This window comes from Antedon bifida, chromosome 5 (genome assembly GCF_963402885.1).
Source record: "Antedon bifida chromosome 5, ecAntBifi1.1, whole genome shotgun sequence".
Lineage (NCBI taxonomy): Eukaryota > Metazoa > Echinodermata > Crinoidea > Comatulida > Antedonidae > Antedon > Antedon bifida.
In genome coordinates this window covers 5,270,191-5,295,834 of record NC_136230.1, presented here as the reverse complement: position 1 = coordinate 5,295,834, position 25,644 = coordinate 5,270,191, and the positions used below count along the sequence as shown (strand labels likewise).

At 33.2% G+C, this 25,644-nt stretch overlaps 2 protein-coding genes across 2 annotated transcripts in view; one reads left to right on the top strand and one right to left on the bottom strand.

Moving 5' to 3' along the window:
* Nucleotides 1-390: 390 nt before the first annotated feature.
* On the bottom strand, nucleotides 391-2,672 carry LOC144842215 (zinc transporter ZIP1-like). Its single transcript, XM_078698623.1, has one exon. The coding sequence runs from the start codon at nucleotides 1,763-1,765 to the stop codon at nucleotides 803-805; it is 963 nt and encodes a 320-aa protein (XP_078554749.1). The 5' UTR covers nucleotides 1,766-2,672; the 3' UTR covers nucleotides 391-802.
* A 2,381-nt stretch (nucleotides 2,673-5,053) lies between these two features.
* The window catches only part of LOC144843257 (VWFA and cache domain-containing protein 1-like), a 29,120-nt gene continuing 8,529 nt past the window's right edge, over nucleotides 5,054-25,644 (top strand). The window contains exons 1-17 of the mRNA XM_078700051.1: nucleotides 5,054-5,226; nucleotides 5,969-6,034; nucleotides 6,504-6,671; nucleotides 6,983-7,188; nucleotides 7,413-7,572; nucleotides 7,722-7,851; nucleotides 8,090-8,170; nucleotides 8,802-8,939; nucleotides 9,409-9,494; nucleotides 9,740-9,875; nucleotides 10,487-10,636; nucleotides 11,191-11,202; nucleotides 11,876-12,002; nucleotides 12,423-12,546; nucleotides 12,930-13,008; nucleotides 13,650-13,736; nucleotides 14,468-14,604. Coding sequence (XP_078556177.1) covers nucleotides 5,092-5,226; nucleotides 5,969-6,034; nucleotides 6,504-6,671; nucleotides 6,983-7,188; nucleotides 7,413-7,572; nucleotides 7,722-7,851; nucleotides 8,090-8,170; nucleotides 8,802-8,939; nucleotides 9,409-9,494; nucleotides 9,740-9,875; nucleotides 10,487-10,636; nucleotides 11,191-11,202; nucleotides 11,876-12,002; nucleotides 12,423-12,546; nucleotides 12,930-13,008; nucleotides 13,650-13,736; nucleotides 14,468-14,604 — 2,022 coding nt within the window. The 5' untranslated portion in view covers nucleotides 5,054-5,091. The remainder of the gene's footprint in view (nucleotides 5,227-5,968; nucleotides 6,035-6,503; nucleotides 6,672-6,982; nucleotides 7,189-7,412; nucleotides 7,573-7,721; nucleotides 7,852-8,089; nucleotides 8,171-8,801; nucleotides 8,940-9,408; nucleotides 9,495-9,739; nucleotides 9,876-10,486; nucleotides 10,637-11,190; nucleotides 11,203-11,875; nucleotides 12,003-12,422; nucleotides 12,547-12,929; nucleotides 13,009-13,649; nucleotides 13,737-14,467; nucleotides 14,605-25,644) is intronic.

Sequence of the window (25,644 nt, the reverse complement as noted above, 5' to 3'; positions counted from 1 at the left end):
ACAATGCACCTGGGTAGACGGGGAGACATTCCCCCCACATATTTTTTTAGTGGGGATTGTCCCCTTCACTTTTGAACAGCAAAAATAATTGTATTCTTTTTGGCGGAATTTTTATGTGCTGAGAAATCAATTGAAACGCCCTATAAATTACTCAAGGCCCCCTGGCCCCCAGCCTAAGGTTGCTCGCTTCGCTCGCAAAGTATTTCAATTTTTATACCCCCCCCCCCCTACTATTAAAAACGGATCTGTGCCGATGATTCCATGACAAAAAAAAAACACAAGTTTAACCTACGCAATATGTGATTTCGTTTAATAACTACAATTGTGACTTTCACTAAAAACATTAAAAATATTGAATAATTAATAGGCCACCCTATATTATGGGTGGTATAATATTCGCTTTCATGCGTTATCCTTAAAAAACGACAGACGGTACAAGTTGATAAATATTAACAAAATTATAATAATGTGTACAAATACTATAGTAACTATACTCTATATAAACACTCGCAGTATAAATAACTTGGCTAAATCTAGTGTACGATACAGTATTTCATTTGTGTATCGATCGACAAATCTTGCCATACCAACAGACAGGTGAACAAATATGCCTTGTTTCTGTGTGTTGAATTATTAAATATTATAATATTTATTTGTATGATATTCTAAAATTGTTTTTATGTATGTATGTATGTCGGCCATACTTTACTGAGTCGCTGCATATTGTAGAAGACGCTCGCTTAAATATATAAATACGTGTTGTTATAATGTGTTGTACGGCTGTGGTGGGTTTATTGAAAACTTAAATTGCTAGAACGCCAGCTATAGTTAAAAATCCAATTAAAACTGCAGCAAGTTTGGCCATACGATATTTCTTTGATTTGAGCTCGTGCGGCAGAATCTCCAAAAATGTTATATAAAGGAAAGTTCCGGTTGCTAACCCTTGTAAAACGCCCGAAACCATATCACGTGAGTTCGAATCCGAAGATGTGATTTGCATTCCGATGATTATGCCAACTGGAGACATCAGCGAGAAGACCACCATACAAATGATCTTATTTAATGTCCGCATTTTACTCTTCGCAACACTTATAGCCACGCCCATTGCTTCTATCCCCTTATGTATAGCAATAGCGATAAATAAATCTAATACTCCTGCTGTTGTTGATTGCAGGCCCAAAGACAACCCTTCAAAAACTGAATGCACCGATAGTGAAAGAAGAAGGACAAACGCAGGAAGCATGTCACCGGGAGGAGTAACATGCCCGTGTATACTAGGCTTGTTTCCTCCTTCTTCAACTTTTCTCTTTTCTTCTTCCTGAGGAGAATCACTATCGTACAGTGCTATGTCATTTTGGCTGGAGTACGATTGATTACTTGAAGAAGCAGAAGCAAATGCCATATTTTCATAGTCTTGGTGTTCACCAAGTTTATCAATGCATACTACCACCCCGACATCCAGAAACCCAATCAAGAAGAATCCTATTGATGCGATAAGCTCAGCCCATGAATAAGAATACGTTTTACCGTTTGCAGTAATCGCGTTTTCTAACAATTCACGAACTTCGGGTAAAAGATGTAATAGAGCAATTGACATGAACACACCTCCGGCAAACGCGTTCATAAACGAAAACCATACCTGAAATCTGTTGGATTCGTGTCCATCTTGATAACGCCATACACAGTACAAAGGTGCTAATCCAAATATGATTGCAATCATTAACAAACAGAATATAGATAGTATCTTTAAACCTTGCTCATCCATATTTACTTAAAGCGTAATGCGACAGAATAGGCCTACAATTGTCAAAAAGTTAGGTTGGCCAAGTTCATTAATGTATAAGGTTTCTTTATCTTTGCCTTTGCTTTTGCCAGTTACCTCTTTCTGTAGTTGACGTGTGCCATATAAGAAATCATGAATCGATGCAATGGTTTAATCTAAACTCTGCTGTTTTATTGCCTGGTAGCATAAAACAATATGTCTGCCCAACACAACAAAATAGATTATGTCAACTGTCAAAAAGTCCAAGTTCATTAAAGTTTATCTTCGCTTTTTTTTTTTCGCTTCCAAGTAACCTTATTTTGTTGACATGTGTCATAATATAACAAACCATGAGTCGATGCAATAATCTGAACACTGCTGCTTTTATTGCCTGGTAGCGTACAACAATCTGTCCAACAACATATTCCACGTTCGGGCCTTTTTGAATTGTGTGTGAATCCGGCACCGTATCGTGTCTATTATAGCTAATGTACAATATTATCAATATCTACTGATTCTGCTCAGTGCAAGTGTGATATCACTCATAATCGATATATAAATCAGTGTAGCAACTGTTTTAAATCACTGAATTGTTTGGAATAAAATATCAATAAGCAAATGCTTTGATTAGTCGACTGCATCATCACTTACCGTGGACTCGCTGTTAAACTATACAATGCGCAGTTGTGTCATATACAACAGTTCCTTTGGTGTTGGTACATGAAGGAACTGAATTTTGCTCATGTTTGACTGATGTTGGCTGTAAATTTAATTGATAAACCGGACATCTTTCTCAATCACCCTCTCCCCGACTCACTCAATACAAAACAATTAGTAACGTATTAGTATGTATGATTGTATCATTAATTATAATGTAGGCGGCTTATTGTGTCTAAAGTATACCCGCGTTTGTTGATTTAGAGAATAATTACCCTTGATTGTTACCGTAGATGTCAAAGCGGCTGAGGCGTCGTGTGTTTGCGGCTGAGGCGTCGTATGAACTCGACTGAGGCGTCATGTGATTGCGGCTGAGGCGTCGTGTGTTTGCGGCTGAGGCGTCGTATGAACACGGTTGAGGCGTCGTATGAACACGGCTGAGGCGTCGTGTGATTGCGGCTGAGTTGTCGTATGAACACGGTTGATGCGTCGTGAGAACACGGCTGAGGCATCGTGTGAACACGGCTGAGGCGTCGTATGAACACGGTTGATGCGTCGTATGAACACGGCTGAGGCGCCGTGTTTCCGCACGTTTCGTCCAGGAAACTATACAGTAAAATATTGGCAATTTCAATGACTAGGCCTACCTCTATAATTATAAGTCGTTTAATGGTATTCGAATGCTTGAAAACTGAAAATCAATTCAGGGTTTGCGAACAATGGGTGTTATACTAAAGAATAAAAATCATAAAGAATACAAGAAAGTACAACAATGTGTTTTATAAATAAATATAATAGGCGTGAATAGAGAAACTGAATGGCGAAATTATTATTATTATTTTTATTATTGTTAATACACTTCATTGGTTGTGCATAATGGAAAGGTGAGAAAATTTATATTTTTAGTTCAGAACCTATGTGTAGGCCTACTTGATGTTCTTGCTAAACTGTATATATATATATGTTTATAGATCGATTCGTTGTCGTTTAATTAAAGAAAATGTGAGTTTGTATTTATTGTATCTTTTTTTTCCCATTTTCTTTTGCGATAGTAGTGGAGATGAAACTGTTTGTCACTGTGGTGGTTGTTGTAATGAAACTGTGGTGTCAGGGATCAAATTCTTAGTGTTGGTGGTTGTCATGAGTCTTGGTGACTGTGGAAATACAGCTGTCAGTGGAGAATAAGCCAGTGTTAGGGGTGTATCATTAATGCGTAATTGTACATTTACTTCCTTATTGATTCTCTCTTTATTACTTCTTACTTACTAAACTTCTTCCTTATTAAACCTCTTCGTTACTAAACTTCTTCCATACTAAACTTCTTCCTTAAACTTCTCCCTTACTAAAATACTTCCTTACTAAACTTCTTCCTTACCAAACTACTTCCTTAATAAACTTCTTCCTAATACTAAACTTCTTCCTTTCTAAACTTCTTCCTTACTCAACTTCGTCCTTACTCAACATCTTCCTTAAACTACTTCCTTACTAAACTTCTTAAACTTCTTCCTTACTCAACTTCGTCCTTACTCAACTTCTTCCTTAAACTTCTTCCTTACTAAACTTCTTCCTTACTCAACTTCTTCCTTAAACTTCTTCCTTACTAAACTTCTTCCTTACTCAACTTCTTCCTTACTCAACTTCGTCCTTACTCAACATCTTCCTTAAACTTCTTCCTTACTCAACTTCTTCCTTAAACTTCTTCCTTAAGCTTGGTTCCCACTAGGACGCAACGCAAGGACGTAGACGCAACGCGAGCGAGTTGACCAATGACAAGCGACGCATCGAATAATTTATCGCTTGTGATTGGTCAAATCTCTTACGTTGCGTTACGTCGTTGTGCTGCGTCTCTAGTGGGAACCACGCATTACTAAACTTCTTCCTTACTAAACTCCTTCCTTAAACTTCTTCCTTAAACTGCTTCCTTACTCAACTTCGTTCTTACTCAACATCTTCTTTAAACTTCTTCCTTACTAAACTCCTTCCTTACTCAACATCTTCCTTACTCAACTTCTTCCTTACTAAACTTCTTCCTTAAACTACTTCCTTACTAAACTACTTGCTTACTTAACTATTTTTTTCAAAACCAATAACATTTGTTAATGTCATATGATAATATATGTTGCATACTTTCTCATGTAAAAAAAATGTTTTCACTGTAAAAGAGTGAGTTATCACACTCTAAGAGTGGCTAAAATTGTCTGAAATTACGTAATCGTTCACCGTTTGACGAGTGAATTTCGTTAACTACAGCGACTTTTACTATTTTAAGAAGTGGTCCTTTGGTACACTCCTCAATAATATTTGATTTATTTGTTATATCTGTTGTGCTTATCTCACAAAAGGTAACATTTGTGCTCGTTTGTACCGCAAATGCTCCCTTTATTTTCATGAAAAATCCCCTTTGAACTCGATTTAGAAAGGTTTCATTTCTATTATTATGTTTGAATGAAACTACGGTACAAGCCAGTATAGTTTCAAATAAGGTATGGTAGGCATGCTTTGCATTGAATATTGCTATATATCTATCTTACCCAAGATTCAATTATAACAATTTCTATGATAATTGGGTCCGATGCCAACAGGAAGTTCATATGTTTATTCCATATCGATGGTCTATTCTGAATATAGTAAAATTGTATATTGCATAATTTCTTTAGTTTTACAGTCTCAGAATGCTGTTAGCTGAGATTATTTTGAGTTTGTTATTGTTAATACATCAATCGAAATGCCAAAACCTTGATGCGACAATGTTGTCTAATCAACTTTCGATTTTGACAAATGATGTACTTGGAGTTCAAACAATGCAGGTAAAGTTTTCCAATAATATAGGCCTACATTAAAACAATTTAAAAATGTATAGTTTCTGTTATAATTAATAGGTTAACGATCTTATTAGTTGCACTATGGAGGATTCCTCCATAGTTGCACTAACTAACCCATTTTAATAATAATAATAATAATAATATTATTATTATTAATAACTAGAATTTAATTCGTCACTTCGTCATCAGCTACTAAATTATTTGTATTGCATTCTAGTAAACCAATTTATATACAGTAGTTCAACTGCAACACATATTGTGATTTGATTCGTTAGCTGAGTTTACAAACATCAGTATTTGTCTAGAAGGCCGTACACCGGGCCAAACAGTTTGTCTAAGTTTGTCGCAAACTTTGGCAAATTTCTATTGACAAACTTATTTTGCGCGACAAATTTACGCAAGTTTGTTAATGCCGTATGTTTCAACTATAATTGAATCCCAATACGGCGTAAACTGGAGTTTCGAGTTTTTTCGTTGTTGTCGGTTAGTGTTTTTTTTCGGTTTTTCCATGACGTCATAACAGACCAACAGGTAGTTAGACGGTGTTGCGTATATAATCATAATAAACCGTTGGGGGCGCTATTTTACTGTGTTTTTTAACTAGCTTACTTTCTGCCATATTTTATCATTTTAAATGAAATTTATATTTTCAAAAATGTTATTAAATATTACAACACGATAACACATTTTCCCTTAATTACTTTTAATAATTTTATTCTTTTTTTAGGATATATTAAACAATTACGATTATGATAATATAGAAAAAGAGAATGGAGGGGATCTTGCTGATACAGTAAGTATATAATTATTATTAATACTTTACGCAGTGCAATTATCGAACTTATGTCTTTTGTAAAAACAGTACGACTACACAATATTGTGTTACTAATCACTGCTTTAATAGTCTTAAATATAATTTTTAGTGTGTCATGAATACTTTTTGCGAAACAGGAGTATCATTGAGGAACCTCTGTAATAGAAAATCTGCCATCGAATTATTGGCCATTTTGTAACCACAAATTCCATTTCACCAATTTCGTTTTTCTCAAGTTTTTTTTAAGTCTCATAACTTCATCTAAGCCCGTCATCATCTCATGTAAGCATAGCCTACCTGTTTTCTTCTAGCATGTGAAATATCGCAAGACCAATCTAATATAAATTGAATCAAGATGACTAAGAAATACTTTTGTTATTGGTATTGTTGGCAGTGTATTGTATATTTACTTAAAACTTTCTAAATAGGATTTTTCTCTTCTTTCCAGTTGAAGAGGTCCTTACAATACAAGTATCAAAATGCAATTGATGTGACAAAAAAGTTGGTTGAAATTGTCAAAACTTCCATTAGTAATAATAACGAAATGAGTGCCTGGCCACAGTGCTGTGAAGTTTCGCTCGATGGATTTGAAGATAACCATCAATTTAAGCAACCGGTGAGAAAATGATTTATCCCATAATTATTCTATTATTAACCTTGTATGTCATAAGGTTCGCATCATTCCCTTATTTGCATCAAGCCTAAACCTGACTTATTAATTTGTGAACACTTTATGTGACAAAAAAATGTGATGTGCCCACATATGGACATGATGATGTCATATCACTACCATGTTTGGGCACATCACACTTTTTTGTCAAACTATATTTTGATAGTGTTGACAGAGCTTTAGATTATGAAATAAATGTTGCATGAATCAGTAATATTTTGCAGTTCTCAGGATAAGCCTTTTGTTTTTTTACTTAGACTGATTTTTCCAAACTTTGTACCCGAATCAGCAGTACAGCATCTGCTGAACCCCACATGCTTTCTGAAGACGCATTTAACGAGATGAAGACAATTTACAATCAACAAAACGTTTTATGGCAGTTCTATGGAGATGATGTAGGCGGGCTTCACCAATATCCGACTGCAGAAACATCAGACTGTGTCAAATATGACGCGCGATACAGGTTAGTTTTTAGTCATCTTAAAGCCTTTTGTTTGGACACTAAACTGATATTTCTGATTTTTGCAAAAACTTTTCGAGTTACATGATTTCAAATTAGTGGAAAATGTCAAGCTGTATGATACGTATTTGCTCTGAAAAGTAATAGTATGATACTTCTAGCCTATAGTGTTTATTTGAAGGAGTGTCTCATTGAATTGCACTGAACTTAAACTTAATCTCCTATAGGCCATGGTTTATAGAAGCAGCAACACCAATGCCAAAAGATGTGGTTCTGGTAATTGATAGAAGTGGTTCCATGTCAACTGAGCACAATGGTCGGACTTTGATGGACATTGCGCAAGAAGCAGCAATAACGGTTTTAAAAACATTGAATCCAAGTGACCGGGTATGTTTGTGTATTTTAAGTTTCATCATAGAAAATATTGCTTTCTTGCTGTATAAAGAAAAAAAACCATGAGAGGGTATTCTGCATGTACTGACAATCCCTTATATCGTTTCACTGGGAAATATTAAAGTTTGTTTTTGTTAATTTAGGTTGGACTTGTGTCTTTTTCAACTGAAGCTTCAACACCAGATAGTGGTTGTCACTCAGAAAGATTAGCAGAGGCTTCAGCATTTAATGGTTTAGGCCTCGAAGCTGAAATTAATAATATCTCACCTTCTGGTATGTACACTAACAAAGTAGGTAGCTTCTCAGTATGAAAACAATTTTATTGTGATTCTAAAACGAAAATAAAAAGAGTATAAGCTGAAACTCTCACAATTCCACCACGACTCTTGCATTCTGGTACATAAACAAACCGTATGCGCAATACTAGAGGAAAATGTTGTTTTATCTTCTATTCAATGTATATGTATGGAGGTACCTGGATTATGTAAATAAAAATCTGTTTTTACTACAGGTGATACATACTATGTAAATGCTATCAATTTGGCATTTGATCTTCTGGAGGGCTCATCTATTCCTGAAAACCAATTTCGAAGTAAGTTGTCAATGAATGATTACTTTTTTCAAATGTATTTTTCAAATGATATTTTGTATTAACAGCACAAATTAGAGTTTGAAAAGATAAGAATGAACAATTAAGGGATCATGTAAAAATGATTCTACTGCAGTTACTGCAGTAACTAAATTTATTTTACTACAATTAAATGTATGATTTTAATTTCATTCAATGTAGAAGTTTATGAAGCAGTCGGAAACAAAAACATTATTCTCAAAATATATGAAACATCAACCAGGTGCATACTCTACTGTTTTCCAATTCCCCATTATTGAATACTGTCCTGTAGAATGAACAATATTACATTTAAAGTTGTTATATTTTTGCTCATCTGTATGAAGTTTGATAGAAGATTTATAGTTTTCATTTTTTCAACCATTGAAATATATTTCTTAAGCTGTCTGCACTATCAAACTAGCTTGACAAAAAGGTGTTAAGTGCGCAAATATGGTAGTGATATACCCAAATATGGTAGTGATATGACATCATCATTTGGAATCATTCATGATTTATCTAACATCATCATTTCCATTTAAGGGCACATCACATTTTTGTTTGATAGTGTAGACAGAGCTTTAGGAACTAATTAATTTTAAATACTTTATTTTAGGCCAGTTAATATTATTCTTAACTGATGGAATACCAACTGATAGTAAATATGAAGTAATGGAAACATTATTACAGAGAAATCAAGCACTTCTGTTCAAAGTGACTATCTTGACTTTTGGATTTGGAATTGGTATTGATGGTAAGTATACAATTTATAATTCACATACTAAACTAAATTAATTAACTAAACAAGACCAACATTTGAATAAATTAAATAAATGGCTTTTTTGGCATTACCAATATATATAGAATATATATACATCTCGATTTGAAAATCAATAGGCATCAGGATAATAACTTGAAAATTGTGGGAGTACTGTATACAAAAGATGTAGAATAGCAAAAGATGGCTTACTTCAATTTGTATATAAATAAATAATTGTTAATCTTAACGAATAATGATAATTATAATAAATTTTAAATTTCTATAATCATCTTTTATTTAATTGTCATTGTTGTGTATTGTAAATCACATGTTTGCCCTCTGGGATTGTTGTGGTGTTTTTTTTATATGCCAAATAAATTCCAAAAAATAAATTTAAAAAAAAAATGCGTACAGAGATAAACCCTCTATTTATCTACTTTTCAAATGCTTTTTTTGTTTGCAGAAAGTACTGGTATCTTATCAGACATTGCTCTTCAGAATTATCAGAAATACAACTTAACACCGGACACTTCAGTTGGTGAAATTCATGTAAGTAGTCTTTATGTTCTTCTTGGTGCCAAACAAATTTGAGATAAAACGTTCTGTTGCTGTTGACGTGTGAAGGGTAACATATCTTTTCATTTCTAGTTCCATTTTGTTTGTATTTTAGAGTTTGGGAGTACATGTATCTTAGAGAATCTTTGGCTATTTCCATAAATTTTATTTCTGGATCTTTTTTAACTTTTCTTTCTAGCAAGTGTACGATTTTATTTCCATGTTTTTCCCCTTTCTAGCCTGGTGAATATACTTACGTTAGCAATCCTGATAACCTTAGAGCGTCAATGGCATCTTACTACAATTTCATTTCTGGTGCAGGAACCCATAATGATATTTTAATAACAGTTCCGTATGCGGATGCATTTGGTGCAGGTAAGATTCTAAAAAAAAAATTTGTTCTTATTTAACAAATGTCAGATCCCTTTCCACCCAAAACACATAATGTACACGCTTGGACGGAAACACCTGGTATCTATTGTGTTCGTAAAAATGTTGATACGCAAGGTTTTTTGATAAAGTTTGATAGTTGTAATAGCAGCCTCTGGTTTGACCATGCTTTTATAAAGTCTCTCTATTTTTTAAAAGACTGTAAAAAAACGGTTTAAAAAGTAGCGGAGCTGTTGCTTGGTGGTTAACATGTTTGCCTTCCAATCCCAAGGTCCAGGGTTCAATCCTGACCTAGTGCCAGGGTTGTAAGTCATGACTCTTTCAAATCCACTCCCTAAGCCTCAATATGAGACTTAGTTTATAAAAGCATGATAAACTATAATATTTTATCCATCCTGTAATTGGCGAGTTTGTGCTCTCTGTTGAATGAGTATATTACATACTTCCTTATCTCCAGTCACTAAATCTTCCATTCCCAACAACTTCTTAAAGTCAATATGGGCAGCTGTATTTTTGTTTTGCTTCTAATTGTCTTTTCTGTTCAGTTATTTTGCCAGAATACCAATAATTACTATTATTTCCTATTTCTACTTCAGGTTTATTGAGCTCAGTGTTAAAACCTGTCAGAATTAATGGAGAATTTAGAGGTGTAGTTGGTACTGATATCCCATTAGCAGACATATTTGAAGATCTCACCTATTTCAAGCAGGGAGAATATTCATACGCATTTATGTTTGACAAAAAAGGTAGGGTTTTTTTATTACATTTATGACATATATTTTTTCATATATTGTTTATTTCTATTTGTAATGGCAGTTTAGAGACAATTAGCCTCCTGGAAAGGCCAGATAGCCACATAACTGTTAAGGCTATAGTGGCTGATAAGGCAGCCTCCCCTTAAATAATTACAAAGACAAACATATATACACAAGATGCTCTACACAAACAAAGTCTTATTACAAGAGTAGAGTTGTTCCGTCATTAGAAAAAAAACCCTGCCATCTTACAGGATTTGGACCCAGGACCTTGGGATTGGTATCCAAGCATTTAAACCACCAACAGCTCCATCACGGGAAAGTGTCTCAAATGAGAGGTTATACTGTATCCAAATTTCCAAATATAACATTCAGTTTATAACCAGGTGTTTTCGAATTTCCTCTAATGCTTGTAAATGTTTATATATATATATATATTTTGTTTGCACACAAGAATTATTATTGTTGTTATTTACAATATAGATAAACAATTTATAATTATAATACGTATATAATATTTATCTTTTTTTTTCTTGTTTGTACAGAATCAGTTCAAGGTATGCTTAACTATTTTGTTTTTTTGTTAATAAGCATCTTCATTTCTGGACTATTTAATTTATTGATCTTTAAGTTTCTTCATTTATCAAATGTATAGATTCAATGATACAGTCTCTGAAAAACTTGATTCCTATGACAGATTAATCAAATCAAATTAGGAAATCCTTACATTTTTTCTTTCTGTTATCCTAAGTTTGTTTATATAATAAACCAAATTCATATTTTTACATGTACTATGGGGCAATCCAAATTAAACTTGTGACTTTAATGTTGAGAATCCGCTTCATTTCGTGTGTTATTGTCCTAAATCATAATATGCAAAGAGATGTTCTACTTGTAAGCGCTAACTTAATTATTGAGGATATCTTAGCCAAGGATTATTCATATAATTTTTAAGTGAAATCTTTATTTTTGGATCTGATCTTCTTTTGACTCTTGAGAATACTCCATTGTTTTATTATGTACAACAGTTTCTTGCTAATTCTGGAAGATTTGATTGATGTACTGTTCCTTGTTGTTTAACTATATTTGTATTTGTTAAAGTTTAATATAGTTAAATTCAAGTTTTATAAAGTGCCTTGAAGCTAAGGTGGTTTCACCTTGTGAGGTGCCTGTGCAAAAAATTGAATTAAAAAAAATGTTTTATATGATAAACTAATTTTTTATTTTCAGGTCGCACACTGACTCATCCATTGCTACCTCTGACACAAGTAGTTACTAATGACTATTCAATATATGTTCACATTACAACGTTAGAAAGAGCTCCAGAATTTAAAGAGGTTTACAATGATACAATCAGGTAATCATGACTTAACAGGTAAGCTCTGTGTACAATACAAAAAAATGTGATATGGACATGATGACATCATATCACTACCATTGTTAATATCAGGCAAATGCGTTGTTACATTAGAGTAAAGTTAGTTTGTGATCTCTTCAGTAAAACAGCCATGATTAGAACGCTGTTAGACAATCCGCTAATTTTCAAATAGTGTACAAAATTTGATATTGTCAAACAGCTTTACGTCTTATTCGAAGGATGAGAGTAAAGTATTTATCCCTATATATAATATGATACAAGCAACATGGCATGGACATACCTCAAACCAATGCTTCTCACATACTGATTCGAAATTCTTTACCATTAATACCCATATGGCATAATCACTTGTATACCAATGTAGTACTAAATTGATTTGTTGTTTATCTTCCAAAACAGTAATAAACCCGATAGAGAAGAGGGACAACGTACATTTGTGGCGGACAAAATTATAGCACGTGGAGACACATTTGGCGAAGGTGTTGATGTTGTATCTGTGAAAACAACGTATTACTGGAGACAGGTATGCTGTATGATTGCTGTAGATGTATATTTTAGGCGTATTATGAGCTATTCAAACTGTTTGCAAAAGATCTAATCGCATCCAGTGCTCATACAGAAACAGCGAGGAGTCTGAAGAGCTACAGATCTCCTCAAAACAGACCTGAGTGTCCAATACAACTATTGAGCAGGGCTGTAGCCACCAGTACGGTTGGTAAGGTTTCAACCTGACCACTTTTTGATAGAGGCCTTTGACAACCCAGCGCCACTTTATTTTTCGTTAAGTTAAGTTATTAAGATGAATGTGGATAGTGCCACCACCTTTTTTAGTTCATTTTCTATCCTACAGCAAGCCCCATACCCATGTATATATTACAATCTACATATTTTTACATCCTAATAAAGGTCGAAGGCACAACACTTGTAGCAGTGTTGGCCTTGGTTGAAGAGGACATAGCTCAACTTTTTAGACAAGAGATAACTGGTGAGTGTTTGTCGTATTCTAATCAATAGTAAAGGTAAAGGTATGTTGTCCTCAAGCTTAACTAGAAACTGAGGAAATTTGGACTAGGCCCTCCATGGACCCACGGCAGCAGCCAGCCAGATCAGCACACCGGGAGACGATCCCCTACTATTTGCGAATAGTGTACCAAGTCCTTTAACATGCACTATGTATACGTGACCAATGACTTTATGCAATGAGAGCAAAGCATCAGGATACAGTTGGTATGGTACATATAGGCTCGAACCCTTGCCTAACCACATGCTAGTCTGATATTATCATAACACCATCACTCTCCGGTAATACAGCAACCGCCGCGATTCCAGACGGTTTCCCATCCAGAATGCAACTGGGCCCAACATTGCTTAACTTAGGTGATCTGACGAGAACCGGTGTTTCAACGCTGTAGTATAGTAGTTAAAGCAAAGGGAAGTGCACAATTGTGGTTGGTATTAAGCCCTAAACAAATTGTCAGAAGACTGGAAACACTAAGAAGAGAAATTAATAATGCGCAAATATTTCACTACTTTTTATCCTTGCTATTGTGTTCCGAATATCAGACTTTTTTGTGCCATATTTCCTAATCCAATAACTTTTTAGCTGAGAATCTTTTTTGATCATAGGAAACCCATTTGTGTACCATCGGATTGATATATGGAAACCCAGTGGAATAGTAGCATGCAATCACCTAGGTGATTATGCCACCGACAGTAAGTATTTCCATATAAGGCCATTATAAATAATACTTGAATCTATATGTATCCCATTGAACATTACAATTGGCTGTTGAATTTCTAAAGTAATGGTCTTAAAAAATATTTCCGTATGCGAAAAAAAAAGAAAAAAAAGTACTATTTAACGATCGTTAAATAGTGCATACTATTGAACGCTGCGACCGACAATCATCCAACCAAATGACAGGAATTTGTTGAAGTGTTATATAAAAAAAAATATATTGGGGGATCACCATCTATAATAAAAAATGGGTATACCAGGATCACAAAATGCGCTGTCATATTATGTCCTATCAGGATGTTTTTAGTATATCTAAAACAATCATTTAGCGAGAGACCGGAGATTATTCAATTTAGGGATACTCTTGTGATTAATATCAGGAGCTTGGGAGGTTTGAGTAGTAGACCCCTGCATATAGAATTAGCAGCATGAAAATAAACTACTGTACAGTCAACTCTCCCAATACCGAACTCTCTGAAAACCGGAAACTCTACCAAAACCAGACTTTTCTCGAGGTCTAGAAGGTCCCAAATTCATTTTTACCATTAAAAACACATTCCGAATAGAATACCAGATTTTACAGAAAACCAGACATGTTTGGCTAGCCAAAAGGTGTCCGGTATTGGGAGAATTGACTGTACTTCATGTCTTATAATGACCATATCAGTACATACACAATTTCATAAAACAAACTTTTACTTACTAGCTTCAAGTGTTGTATTCATGACAGCAGATGCATATGTAATGCCAACAAATCATCTGGAAGTACCAGAAACTGTGAAGTCAATAAAAGAATACACAAACTACATGAATGGAAATGATGGAACTGCTAATCCTTTCAGGGTATGTTTATTAGGTGATCATTTAGAATAAAATGATCACCTATTGTTATTGTATCAAATCTTTATTAGGTGATCATTTAGAATAAAATGATCACCTATTGTTATTGTATAAAATCTTTATTATTATTTTTCTTTTTTTTTTTCTTTTTATTGTTTCTGTACACTATTTTGTGTAACAATTATCTCAAAAAGTTTAATGTCAATGATTACAAAAATTTCAGAATATCTTTCAAATAATATAACTTAATCCTAATAAGCTTTCCAGCGTGATCACTCATCCGTGACGACATTTATACGCCATTTTGCGAAATCACATTATCAATCATATCTCCATAATTCATTATCACATATTAATGAAATTCACTACACGTAAACTTCAGATCAAGGGTAAAAATATTAGCAAATAAAAACGCACGCGCACGTAGGTTCATGCGCGTGATATCGCGCGTTAAAAATTTAAAACGCTCAAAATTAAGTTTTGATCAATTTAGAGCATGAATTAGGCCATTTGCGTGTTTCAAAAAATTACTGCGTAAAAATGCGTTTTTGCGCGCGCGATACTTAAAAAGCGTAAAAAATATGAATTTTTTTTACAAATCTCATTCTACTCACCATCCTTAGTATATTCACCAAATTTGAGTCAGTTCCGACTTAAAATAACGCTATACGAGCACGTTAAAAATGACAAAATGCGCATATTAATTTTACAAAAGTTCTGAAAATGGTGAAAAATAGGTCTTTTTTAAAATGAAAATAATTCTTCAGAATGCAAGATGACCCCCGATTTTTTTAACTTATTCTGGAAGCCATTGAGTTGTAGATATGAATTCATGTACACACTTTACGTACAAAATGTTTTGACGTCATCAAATGGCCACTTGAATTTAAAAATTAGGATTTGTTATCTTTTTGTGTAGATTATCACATTCAACAGAGCGCATCTTGGTTATGTGTGCTCGAATTTCGCACAACTTTCAGTATGTGCTTGCTTAATTAATTATCTTTATCATGAGTTGACACTATCTTCATTTTAATGACGTCATCACGCGTAAAAACTTGAATAACGTAGACCGTGTAATTTCACCTTCGCAGTAAATTTGAATATCTTACAGCTCTTCAGAATTGAAGGTTACCTTGATGATTATAATTTATTATGAAAGCTGATGAAATGTAGATATTAATTCATATAAAAATTAAGCCTATCGGATGTTGTGACGTTAACATATGGCCAGTTGAAGTGAAAAAGTAGTTTTTTCATATTTTTCGTCAAAGTTATACACAATTCAAAGAGCGCGCACAGCGCTTCTACGTGCCAATTTTTTTTCCAAATCTTATATTTTTTTGCTCAATTAATTATCTTTCGAAATTGTCATCTTAAAGTTTAGTTTGATAACGTCATCATGCCAAAAAATTAGAACATGTGTGTCCCGTAATTTCACCTATACAGTATATACTGTACATATTGTATATGGCATATAGGCACAACTCAGCACTATAAGCATATAATAGGATGGCATACATCAACATTTTCCGATCGTATGTTAACGTACGTGCATGTTTAAAAAAAATTAATTTCAGTAAAATGATAAAAATGATCACCTATAATTCGTCAAAGTGACGAATTAAATTCTAGTTGTTATTATTGTTTCTGGGCACTATTTTGTGTAACAAATATCTAAAAAAGTTTAATGTCAATGATTACCAAAATTTCACAATGTCTTTCAAATACTTTAACTTAGTCCTAATAAGCTTTTCAGCGTGATCACTCATCCGTGACGTCATTTATACGCCATTTTGTGAAATCACATTATCAATCATATCTCCATAATTCATTATCACATATTAATGAAATTTATTACACGTAAACTTCAGGTCAAGGGTAAAAATATTAGCAAGTAAAAACGCACGCGCACGTAGGGTCATGCGCGTAAAATCGCGCGTTCAAAATTTAAAAAGCTCAAAATTAAGTTTTAATCAATTTAGAGCATGAATTAGGCCATTTGCGTGTTTCAAAAAATTACTGCGCAAAAATGCGTTTTTGAGCGCGCGATTCTTAAAAAGCGTAAAAATACGATTTTTTTGTAGAAATCGCATTCTACTCACCATCCTTAGTACATTCACCGAATTTGAGTTCGTTCCGACTTAAAATAACGCTATACGAGCATGTTAAAAATGACAAAATGCGCACATTAATTTCACAAAAGTTCTGAAAATGGTGAAAAATATGTCTTTTTTTAAATGAAAATAACTCTTCAGAATGGACGATGACCCCTAAATTTTTTAACTTATTCGGGAAGCCATTGAGTTTTAGATATAAATGTATATACACATTAGACGTACAAAATGGTATTACGTCATCACATGGCCACTTGAATTAAAAAATTAGGTTTTTTTCTCTTTTGTCATAGATTATCACATTCAACTGAGCGCATCTCGGTTATTTTGCGCCCGATTTTCGCTCAATTTTTTGTATATGATTGCTCATTTAATTATCTTTCTCATGAGTTGTCAACATTTTTATTTCGATGACGTCATCACGCGTAAAAATTTGAATAACCTAGGTCGTGTAATTTTAGCTACACCATACATTTGAATATCTAATAGCTCTTCAGAATTAAAGGTGACCTTGAAGATTATAACTTATTATGAAAGCTGTTGAAATGTAGATATGAATTCATATAAAAATTAAGCCTATCGGATGTTGTGATGTTATCATATGGCCAGTTGAAGTTAAAACGTAGTTTTTATATTTCTTTAGTCGAAGTTATACAAATTTCAATGAGCGCGCATTGCGCTTCTACGTATCAAATTCTCTTCCAATCCTTATATTTATTTGCTCAATTCATTATCTTTCGAAATTGTCATCTTCGAGTTTATTTTGATAATTCCATCATACCAACAAATTTGAACATGATGTGGGTCCAGTAATTTCACCTATGCTACACTGTATATAGATATACAGTATATACTGTACATAATAGGTACAACTCAGCACTATAAGTGTATATGCATCATGTCATAGGATGGCGTACATCAGCTTTTTACGATCGTATGTTAACGTACGTGCATGTTTAAAAAATGTTAATTTCATTAAAATGATAAAAATGATCACCTATAATTCGTCAAAGTGACGAATTAAATTCTAGTTGTTAGTGTTTTTATTGTAAAGGTAGTACAACGTTTTTTCAGGCTCTGCCTCAGTTGTACGTTATCCATCTTAATTAGGTGATCATTTAGAATAAAATGATCACCTATTGTTATTGTATAAAATCTTTATTATTATTAGGTGATCATTTAGTTAGGTGATCATTTAGAATAAAATGATCACCTATTGTTATTGTATAAAATCTTTATTATTGGTTATCCGCCTCAAGCGGATAAGCCCTTGGAATTGTAGTGTTACTTTTTTTTTTTTTTTTTTTTATTATTCTTCTTTCTTTCTCAGATTTTGTGCACGCGTTTTCTCTTCAACGTGTTAACATAACATGTTGTAACTTGGTCAACATTTAGACATTTAACTGAAGATGTTCAGCCAAGCTTTTGGACGCTGTCAGATCCGCGTAGCGTAAGTCACGCGCGATTTTCTGAAAATCTTAAATCGGTCATAACTTCGAAACCAATAAATATTTTTTAACGAAATGTTCAGCCACGTTTTCTTCACATCAATGGCTAACTTTTGGAATGTTTAACAAATTTTTGGAGACTAGAAAGTTTTCGCGTAAATTGCGTTTGAAATATTTTACTCTTCTTATTTTGTGCACGCTGTTTCTCTTCAACGTGTAAACATAATATGTTGTAACTTGTTCAGCATTTAGACATTTTACTGAAGTTGTCCAGCCAAGCTTTTTGACGAAGTCAGAGCCGCGTAGCGTAAGTTACGCGCGATTTTCTGAAAATCTTAAATTGGTTATAACTTCGAAACAAACGAATATTTTTTAACGTCATTTTCAGCCACGTTTGCTTCACATCAATAGTTAACTTTTTTAACGCTACCGCAATTTGTAACATTAGAAAGTGCGCGCGTAAATGGCGTTTGAAATTTTAAAATGCTTCAAATCAATTTCTGATTAAATTAGAGCACGATTCAGGTCATTTTAAGCGTTTAAAAAATTGCCACTGGTGCGCACATTTTTACGCGCGCACGGCGCAGGGAACACGTATGAGCATTTTTTTTACACGATTTGTGTTTTTAAATCTTCGGTTAGGTATAATAGTCTTGAATGTTAAAAAGTGTTTGATGGCTACATTATTTGCATATTAAATGTAATTTTTGAAATAATTATCATCAAACAAACATAAACATGTTCAAAGAGTAAAACAATAAACATAACGTTTATCTTTTTTCTTTACATGTTAATATATAAAACTTGAAAGTATGCACTTTCATAATATGTGACTGTTTAAAATCTGTGAAGATTTCATCATAGTAAAAATTATGATTTAAGTTCGATATGTAATAATCAACTTGCATCGAGGGGGTTCACGACATACCGAATGAACGAGGATTCTTTCTTCGGATTTTCTTCACCTGGTGCTCATATGGCTCGATGTGTAGTGCAACCGGCTTTGGTATCAGAGGTACCGGGTTCGAATCCCATCACGGGAAAACAATCAATTAACAGGATTTATTAGGTTATTACACTGAAAGGGCAGTTTTAATTTTGAATAGGCTACTTTTTTGGAAAAGTCATGATTGAAAAGTACTTGAATGCGCAAGATACGTTTGTTGCGGGCGGATAACCAAACTCGTCCTCAAGTGACGAGTTTCAGATCTAGTTATTTTTTTTCTTTTTATTGTTTCTGTACACTATTTTGTGTAACAATTATCTCAAAAAGTTTAATGTCAATGATTACAAAAATTTCAGAATATCTTTCAAATAATATAACTTAATCCTAATAAGCTTTCCAGCGTGATCACTCATCCGTGACGACATTTATACGCCATTTTGCGAAATCACATTATCAATCATATCTCCAAAATTCATTATCACATATTAATGAAATTCACTACACGTAAACTTCAGATCAAGGGTAAAAATATTAGCAAATAAAAAGTTGCGCGTTTCAAGGTCATGCATGTGAAATCGCGCGCTAAAAATTTAAAACACGCAAAATTAGGTTTTGATCAATTTAGAGCATGAATTAGGCCATTTGCGTGTTTCCAAAAATTACTGCGCAAAAAAAAATTTTGCGCGCGCGATACCTAAAAAGCGTAAAAAATATGAATTTTTTTTACAAATCTCATTCTACTCACCATCCTTAGTACATTCACCAAATTTGAGTCAGTTCCGACTTAAAATAACGCTATACGAGCACGTTAAAAATGACAAAATGCGCACATTAATTTTACAAAAGTTCTGAAAATGGTGAAAAATAGGTCTTTTTTAAAATGAAAATAATTCTTCAGAATGCAAGATGACCCCCGATTTTTTTAACTTATTCTGGAAGCCATTGAGTTGTAGATATGAATTCATGTACACATTTGACGTACAAAATGTTTTGACGTCATCAAATGGCCACTTGAATTTAAATATTAGGATTTGTTATCTTTTTGTGTAGATTGTCACATTCAACAGAGCGCATCTTGGTTATGTGTGCTCGAATTTCGCACAAATTTCAGTATGTGCTTGCTTAATTAATTATCTTTATCATGAGTTGACACTATTTTCATGTTATTGACGTCATCACGCGTAAAAACTTGAATAACGTAGGCCGTGTAATTTCACCTTCGCAGTAAATTTGAATATCTTACAGCTCTTCAGAATTGAAGGTTACCTTGATGATTATAATTTATTATGAAAGCTGATGAAATGTAGATATTAATTCATATAAAAATTAAGCCTATCGGATGTTGTGACGTTAACATATGGCCAGTTGAAGTGAAAGAGTAGTTTTTTCATATTTTTCGTCAAAGTTATACACATTTCAAAGAGCGCGCACAGCGCTTCTACGTGCCAAATTTTTTTCGAAATCTTATATTTTTTTGCTCAATTAATTATCTTTCGAAATTGTCATCTTAAAGTTTAGTTTGATAACGTCATCATGCCAAAAAATTAGAACATGTGTGTCCCGTAATTTCACCTATGCTACACTGTATATAGATATACAGTATATACTGTACATATGGCATATAGGCACAACTCAGCACTATAAGCGTATATAATAGGATGGCATACATCAACATTTTCCGATCGTATGTTAACGTACGTGCATGTTTAAAAAAAAATAATTTCAGTAAAATGATCACCTATAATTCGTCAAAGTGACGAATTAAATTCTAGTTAGGTGATCATTTAGAATGCTAAATGATCACCTATTGTTATTGTATGAAATCTTTATTTTTTTTCTTTTTATTGTTTCTGTACACTATTTTGTGTAACAATTATCTCAAAAAGTTTAATGTCAATGATTACCAAAATTTCAGAATATCTTTCAAATAATATAACTTAATCCTAATAAGCTTTCCAGCATGATCACTCATCCGTGACGACATTTATACGCCATTTTGCGAAATCACATTATCAATCATATCTCCATAATTCATTATCACATATTAATGAAATTCACTACACGTAAACTTCAGGTCAAGGGTAAAAATATTAGCAAATAAAAACGCACGCGCACGTAGGTTCATGCGCGTGATATCGCGCGTTAAAAATTTAAAACGCTCAAAATTAAGTTTTGATCAATTTAGAGCATGAATTAGGCCATTTGCGTGTTTCAAAAAATTACTGCGCAAAAATGCGTTTTTGCGCGCGCGATACTTAAAAAGCGTAAAAAATATGAATTTTTTTTACAAATCTCATTCTACTCACCATCCTTAGTACATTCACCAAATTTGAGTCAGTTCCGACTTAAAATAACGCTATACGAGCACGTTAAAAATGACAAAATGCGCATATTAATTTTACAAAAGTTCTGAAAATGGTGAAAAATAGGTCTTTTTTAAAATGAAAATAATTCTTCAGAATGCAAGATGACCCCCGATTTTTTTAACTTATTCTGGAAGCCATTGAGTTGTAGATATGAATTCATGTACACACTTTACGTACAAAATGTTTTGACGTCATCAAATGGCCACTTGAATTTAAAAATTAGGATTTGTTATCTTTTTGTGTAGATTATCACATTCAACAGAGCGCATCTTGGTTATGTGTGCTCGAATTTCGCACAACTTTCAGTATGTGCTTGCTTAATTAATTATCTTTATCATGAGTTGACACTATCTTCATTTTAATGACGTCATCACGCGTAAAAACTTGAATAACGTAGGCCGTGTAATTTCACCTTCGCAGTAAATTTGAATATCTTACAGCTCTTCAGAATTGAAGGTTACCTTGATGATTATAATTTATTATGAAAGCTGATGAAATGTAGATATTAATTCATATAAAAATTAAGCCTATCGGATGTTGTGACGTTAACATATGGCCAGTTGAATTGAAAAAGTAGTTTTTTCAAATTTTTCGTCAAAGTTATACACAATTCAAAGAGCGCGCACAGCGCTTCTACGTGCCAAATTTTTTTCAAAATCTTATATTTTTTTGCTCAATTAATTATCTTTCGAAATTGTCATCTTAAAGTTTAGTTTGATAACGTCATCATGCCAAAAAATTAGAACATGTGTGTCCCGTAATTTCACCTATGCTACACTGTATATAGTGTACATATTGTATATGGCATATAGGCACAACTCAGCACTATAAGCATATAATAGGATGGCATACATCAACATTTTCCGATCGTATGTTAACGTACGTGCATGTTTAAAAAAATTAATTTCAGTAAAATGATAAAAATGATCACCTATAATTCGTCAAAGTGACGAATTAAATTCTAGTTAGGTGATCATTTAGAATAAAATGATCACCTATTGTTATTGTATAAAATCTTTATTATTAGTTATCCGCTTAGTAGCGGATAACTCCTTGTAACTGTCCTGTTTCATCATCTTTTTTTTTTTTCTGTATTCTTCTTTCTTTCTGTCATTTTTGTGTCACACGTAACTCAAAAACGTGTAAACATAACATTTTATAACTTTGTCAACATGTGGGCGTTCACGTGAAGTTGTGCACCCGCTATTGTGAATGACGTCAGAGTTGCGCAACGTGACTTACGCGCGTTTTTATGAATTTCGCGTATTTAACATAGATCGAAAACCATATAACATTTTAATTTGAAACTTAGAAAAAGTTTAAGTTATATCTTGCGCTAACTGACTGTGAGGAAAAAATGGCATGTTTTACACGAAGTTACGCGCGCACGCGCGTTTAAAATTTCAAAATGCGAAAAATCAATTTCTAATCAACTTTCTACGCGTTTTATGTCATTTTGAGCATGTCAAAAATTCCCACACGCGCGCATATTTTTATGCGCGCGGTGCGCACGTAGCGTTAAAAACAATTTTTTCCGCGTGATTTATGTTTTTCCAGCCTTTTCAAGTAATTTTACCAACTTTTAAACAATTTCGACTTAAAATTAACGTCATACCAGCACGTCGAATTGGATAATTTACGTACGTTTTTGATGAAAAAGTTCAAAAATTCCTTAAAATTTGTCAAAATTATACCTTTTTTAAAACAGTCGTAGTTTCTAAACTAAACGGTAAAAGTTATTTTTATTACGTATTCTGGAAGATGATGAGTTGTAGATATCGTATCATGCATCAATATTGCTAACAGGACATTGTGACGTCATCGTATGGCCATGCGAATATAAAATATAGGATTTTTGTATCTTTTGTCATAGAGCATCACATTTAATAGAGCGCATCTTCGCTTATCCGTTTTTCATTTTAACCCAGATTTTGATATTTTTTAGGTCAATCAACTACCTTTCGCATGGGTTAAAAATATTTTAATTTTTTTGACGTCATCATGTCTAAAAATGTAAATAACGTGGGTCACTTATTTTCATCTTTACAGTAACTTTCAATCTGTTATAGCTCGTCAGAATAAAAAGCGGTAATCATGATTAAAACGTTTTCTGGAAGCTATTGTATTGTAAATACGAATTCATATCAAAATTTTTCCAATCCGACGTTGTGACGTCATCATATGGCCAGTTGAACAAAAAAAATTGTATTTTCATCTTTTGCGTCATAGTTCATCACATTTAAAAGAGCGCGCATCTATATTTTACGTATTCAAATTTCTTCTACATGTTAATATGTTGTTGCTGAGATAATATCCTTCCGAAATTGGTATTTTAGTGTTTCATTTTGATACCGTCGCCATGTTAAAAAATGGAATAAATGGCGGGTCCCGCAATTTCACCTATTCTACACTGTATGTAATATGTATACAGATTATACTGTTTATACTGTATATACTATATGACACAAAATTGACAGAATTCAGCACTAACAACATATCATATTCTTCAGATCAGGTCATAATGCCATAATCTTTTTCTGGGTGCAAAATTCTAACGTATGACGTGCACGTGGCGTTTGTCGTGCGGATAACTAACTCGTCAAAGTGACGAGTTTCATGTCTAGTTATTTTTTTTCTTTTTATTGTTTCTGTACACTATTTTGTGTAACAATTATCTCAAAAAGTTTAATGTCAATGATTACAAAAATTTCAGAATATCTTTTAAATAATATAACTTAATCCTAATAAGCTTTCCAGCGTGATCACTCATCCGTGACGACATTTATACGCCATTTTGCGAAATCACATTATCAATCATATCTCCATAATTCATTATCACATATTAATGAAATTCACTACACGTAAACTTCAGATCAAGGGTAAAAATATTAGCAAATAAAAACGCACGCGCACGTAGGTTCATGCGCGTGATATCGCGCGTTAAAAATTTAAAACGCTCAAAATTAAGTTTTGATCAATTTAGAGCATGAATTAGGCCATTTGCGTGTTTCTAAAAATTACTGCGCAAAAATGCGTTTTTGCGCGCGCGATACTTAAAAAGCGTAAAAAACATGAATTTTTTTTACAAATCTCATTCTACTCACCATCCTTAGTACATTCACCAAATTTGAGTCAGTTCCGACTTAAAATAACGCTATACGAGCACGTTAAAAATGACAAAATGCGCACATTAATTTTACAAAAGTTCTGAAAATGGTGAAAAATAGGTCTTTTTTAAAATGAAAATAATTCTTCAGAATGCAAGATGACCCCCGATTTTTTTAACTTATTCTGGAAGCCATTGAGTTGTAGATATGAATTCATGTACACATTTTACGTACAAAATGTTTTGACGTCATCAAATGGCCACTTGAATTTAAAAATTAGGATTTGTTATCTTTTTGTGTAGATTATCACATTCAACAGAGCGCATCTTGGTTATGTGTGCTCGAATTTCGCACAACTTTCAGTATGTGCTTGCTTAATTAATTATCTTTATCATGAGTTGACACTATCTTCATTTTAATGACGTCATCACGCGTAAAAACTTGAATAACGTAGGCCGTGTAATTTCACCTTCGCAGTAAATTTGAATATCTTACAGCTCTTCAGAATTGAAGGTTATCTTGATGATTATAATTTATTATGAAAGCTGATAAAATGTAGATATTAATTCATATAAAAATTAAGCCTATCGAATGTTGTGACGTTAACATATGGCCAGTTGAAGTGAAAAAGTAGTTTTTTCATATTTTTCGTCAAAGTTATACACAATTCAAAGAGCGCGCACAGCGCTTCTACGTGCCAAATTTTTTTCCAAATCTTATATTTTTTTGCTCAATTAATTATCTTTCGAAATTGTCATCTTAAAGTTTAGTTTGATAACGTCATCATGCCAAAAAATTAGAACATGTGTGTCCCGTAATTTCACCTATGCTACACTGTATATAGATATACAGTATATACTGTACATATTGTATATGGCATATAGGCACAACTCAGCACTATAAGCATATAATAGGATGGCATACATCAACATTTTCCGATCGTATGTTAAAGTACGTGCATGTTTAAAAAAAATTAATTTCAGTAAAATGATAAAAATGATCACCTATAATTCGTCAAAGTGACGAATTAAATTCTAGTTAGGTGATCATTTAGAATAA

Coding starts and splice junctions, on each gene's coding strand:
- LOC144842215 (XM_078698623.1), bottom strand. CDS start 1,765: ATGGATGAGCAAGGTTTAAAGATACTATCTATATTCTGTTTGTTAATG.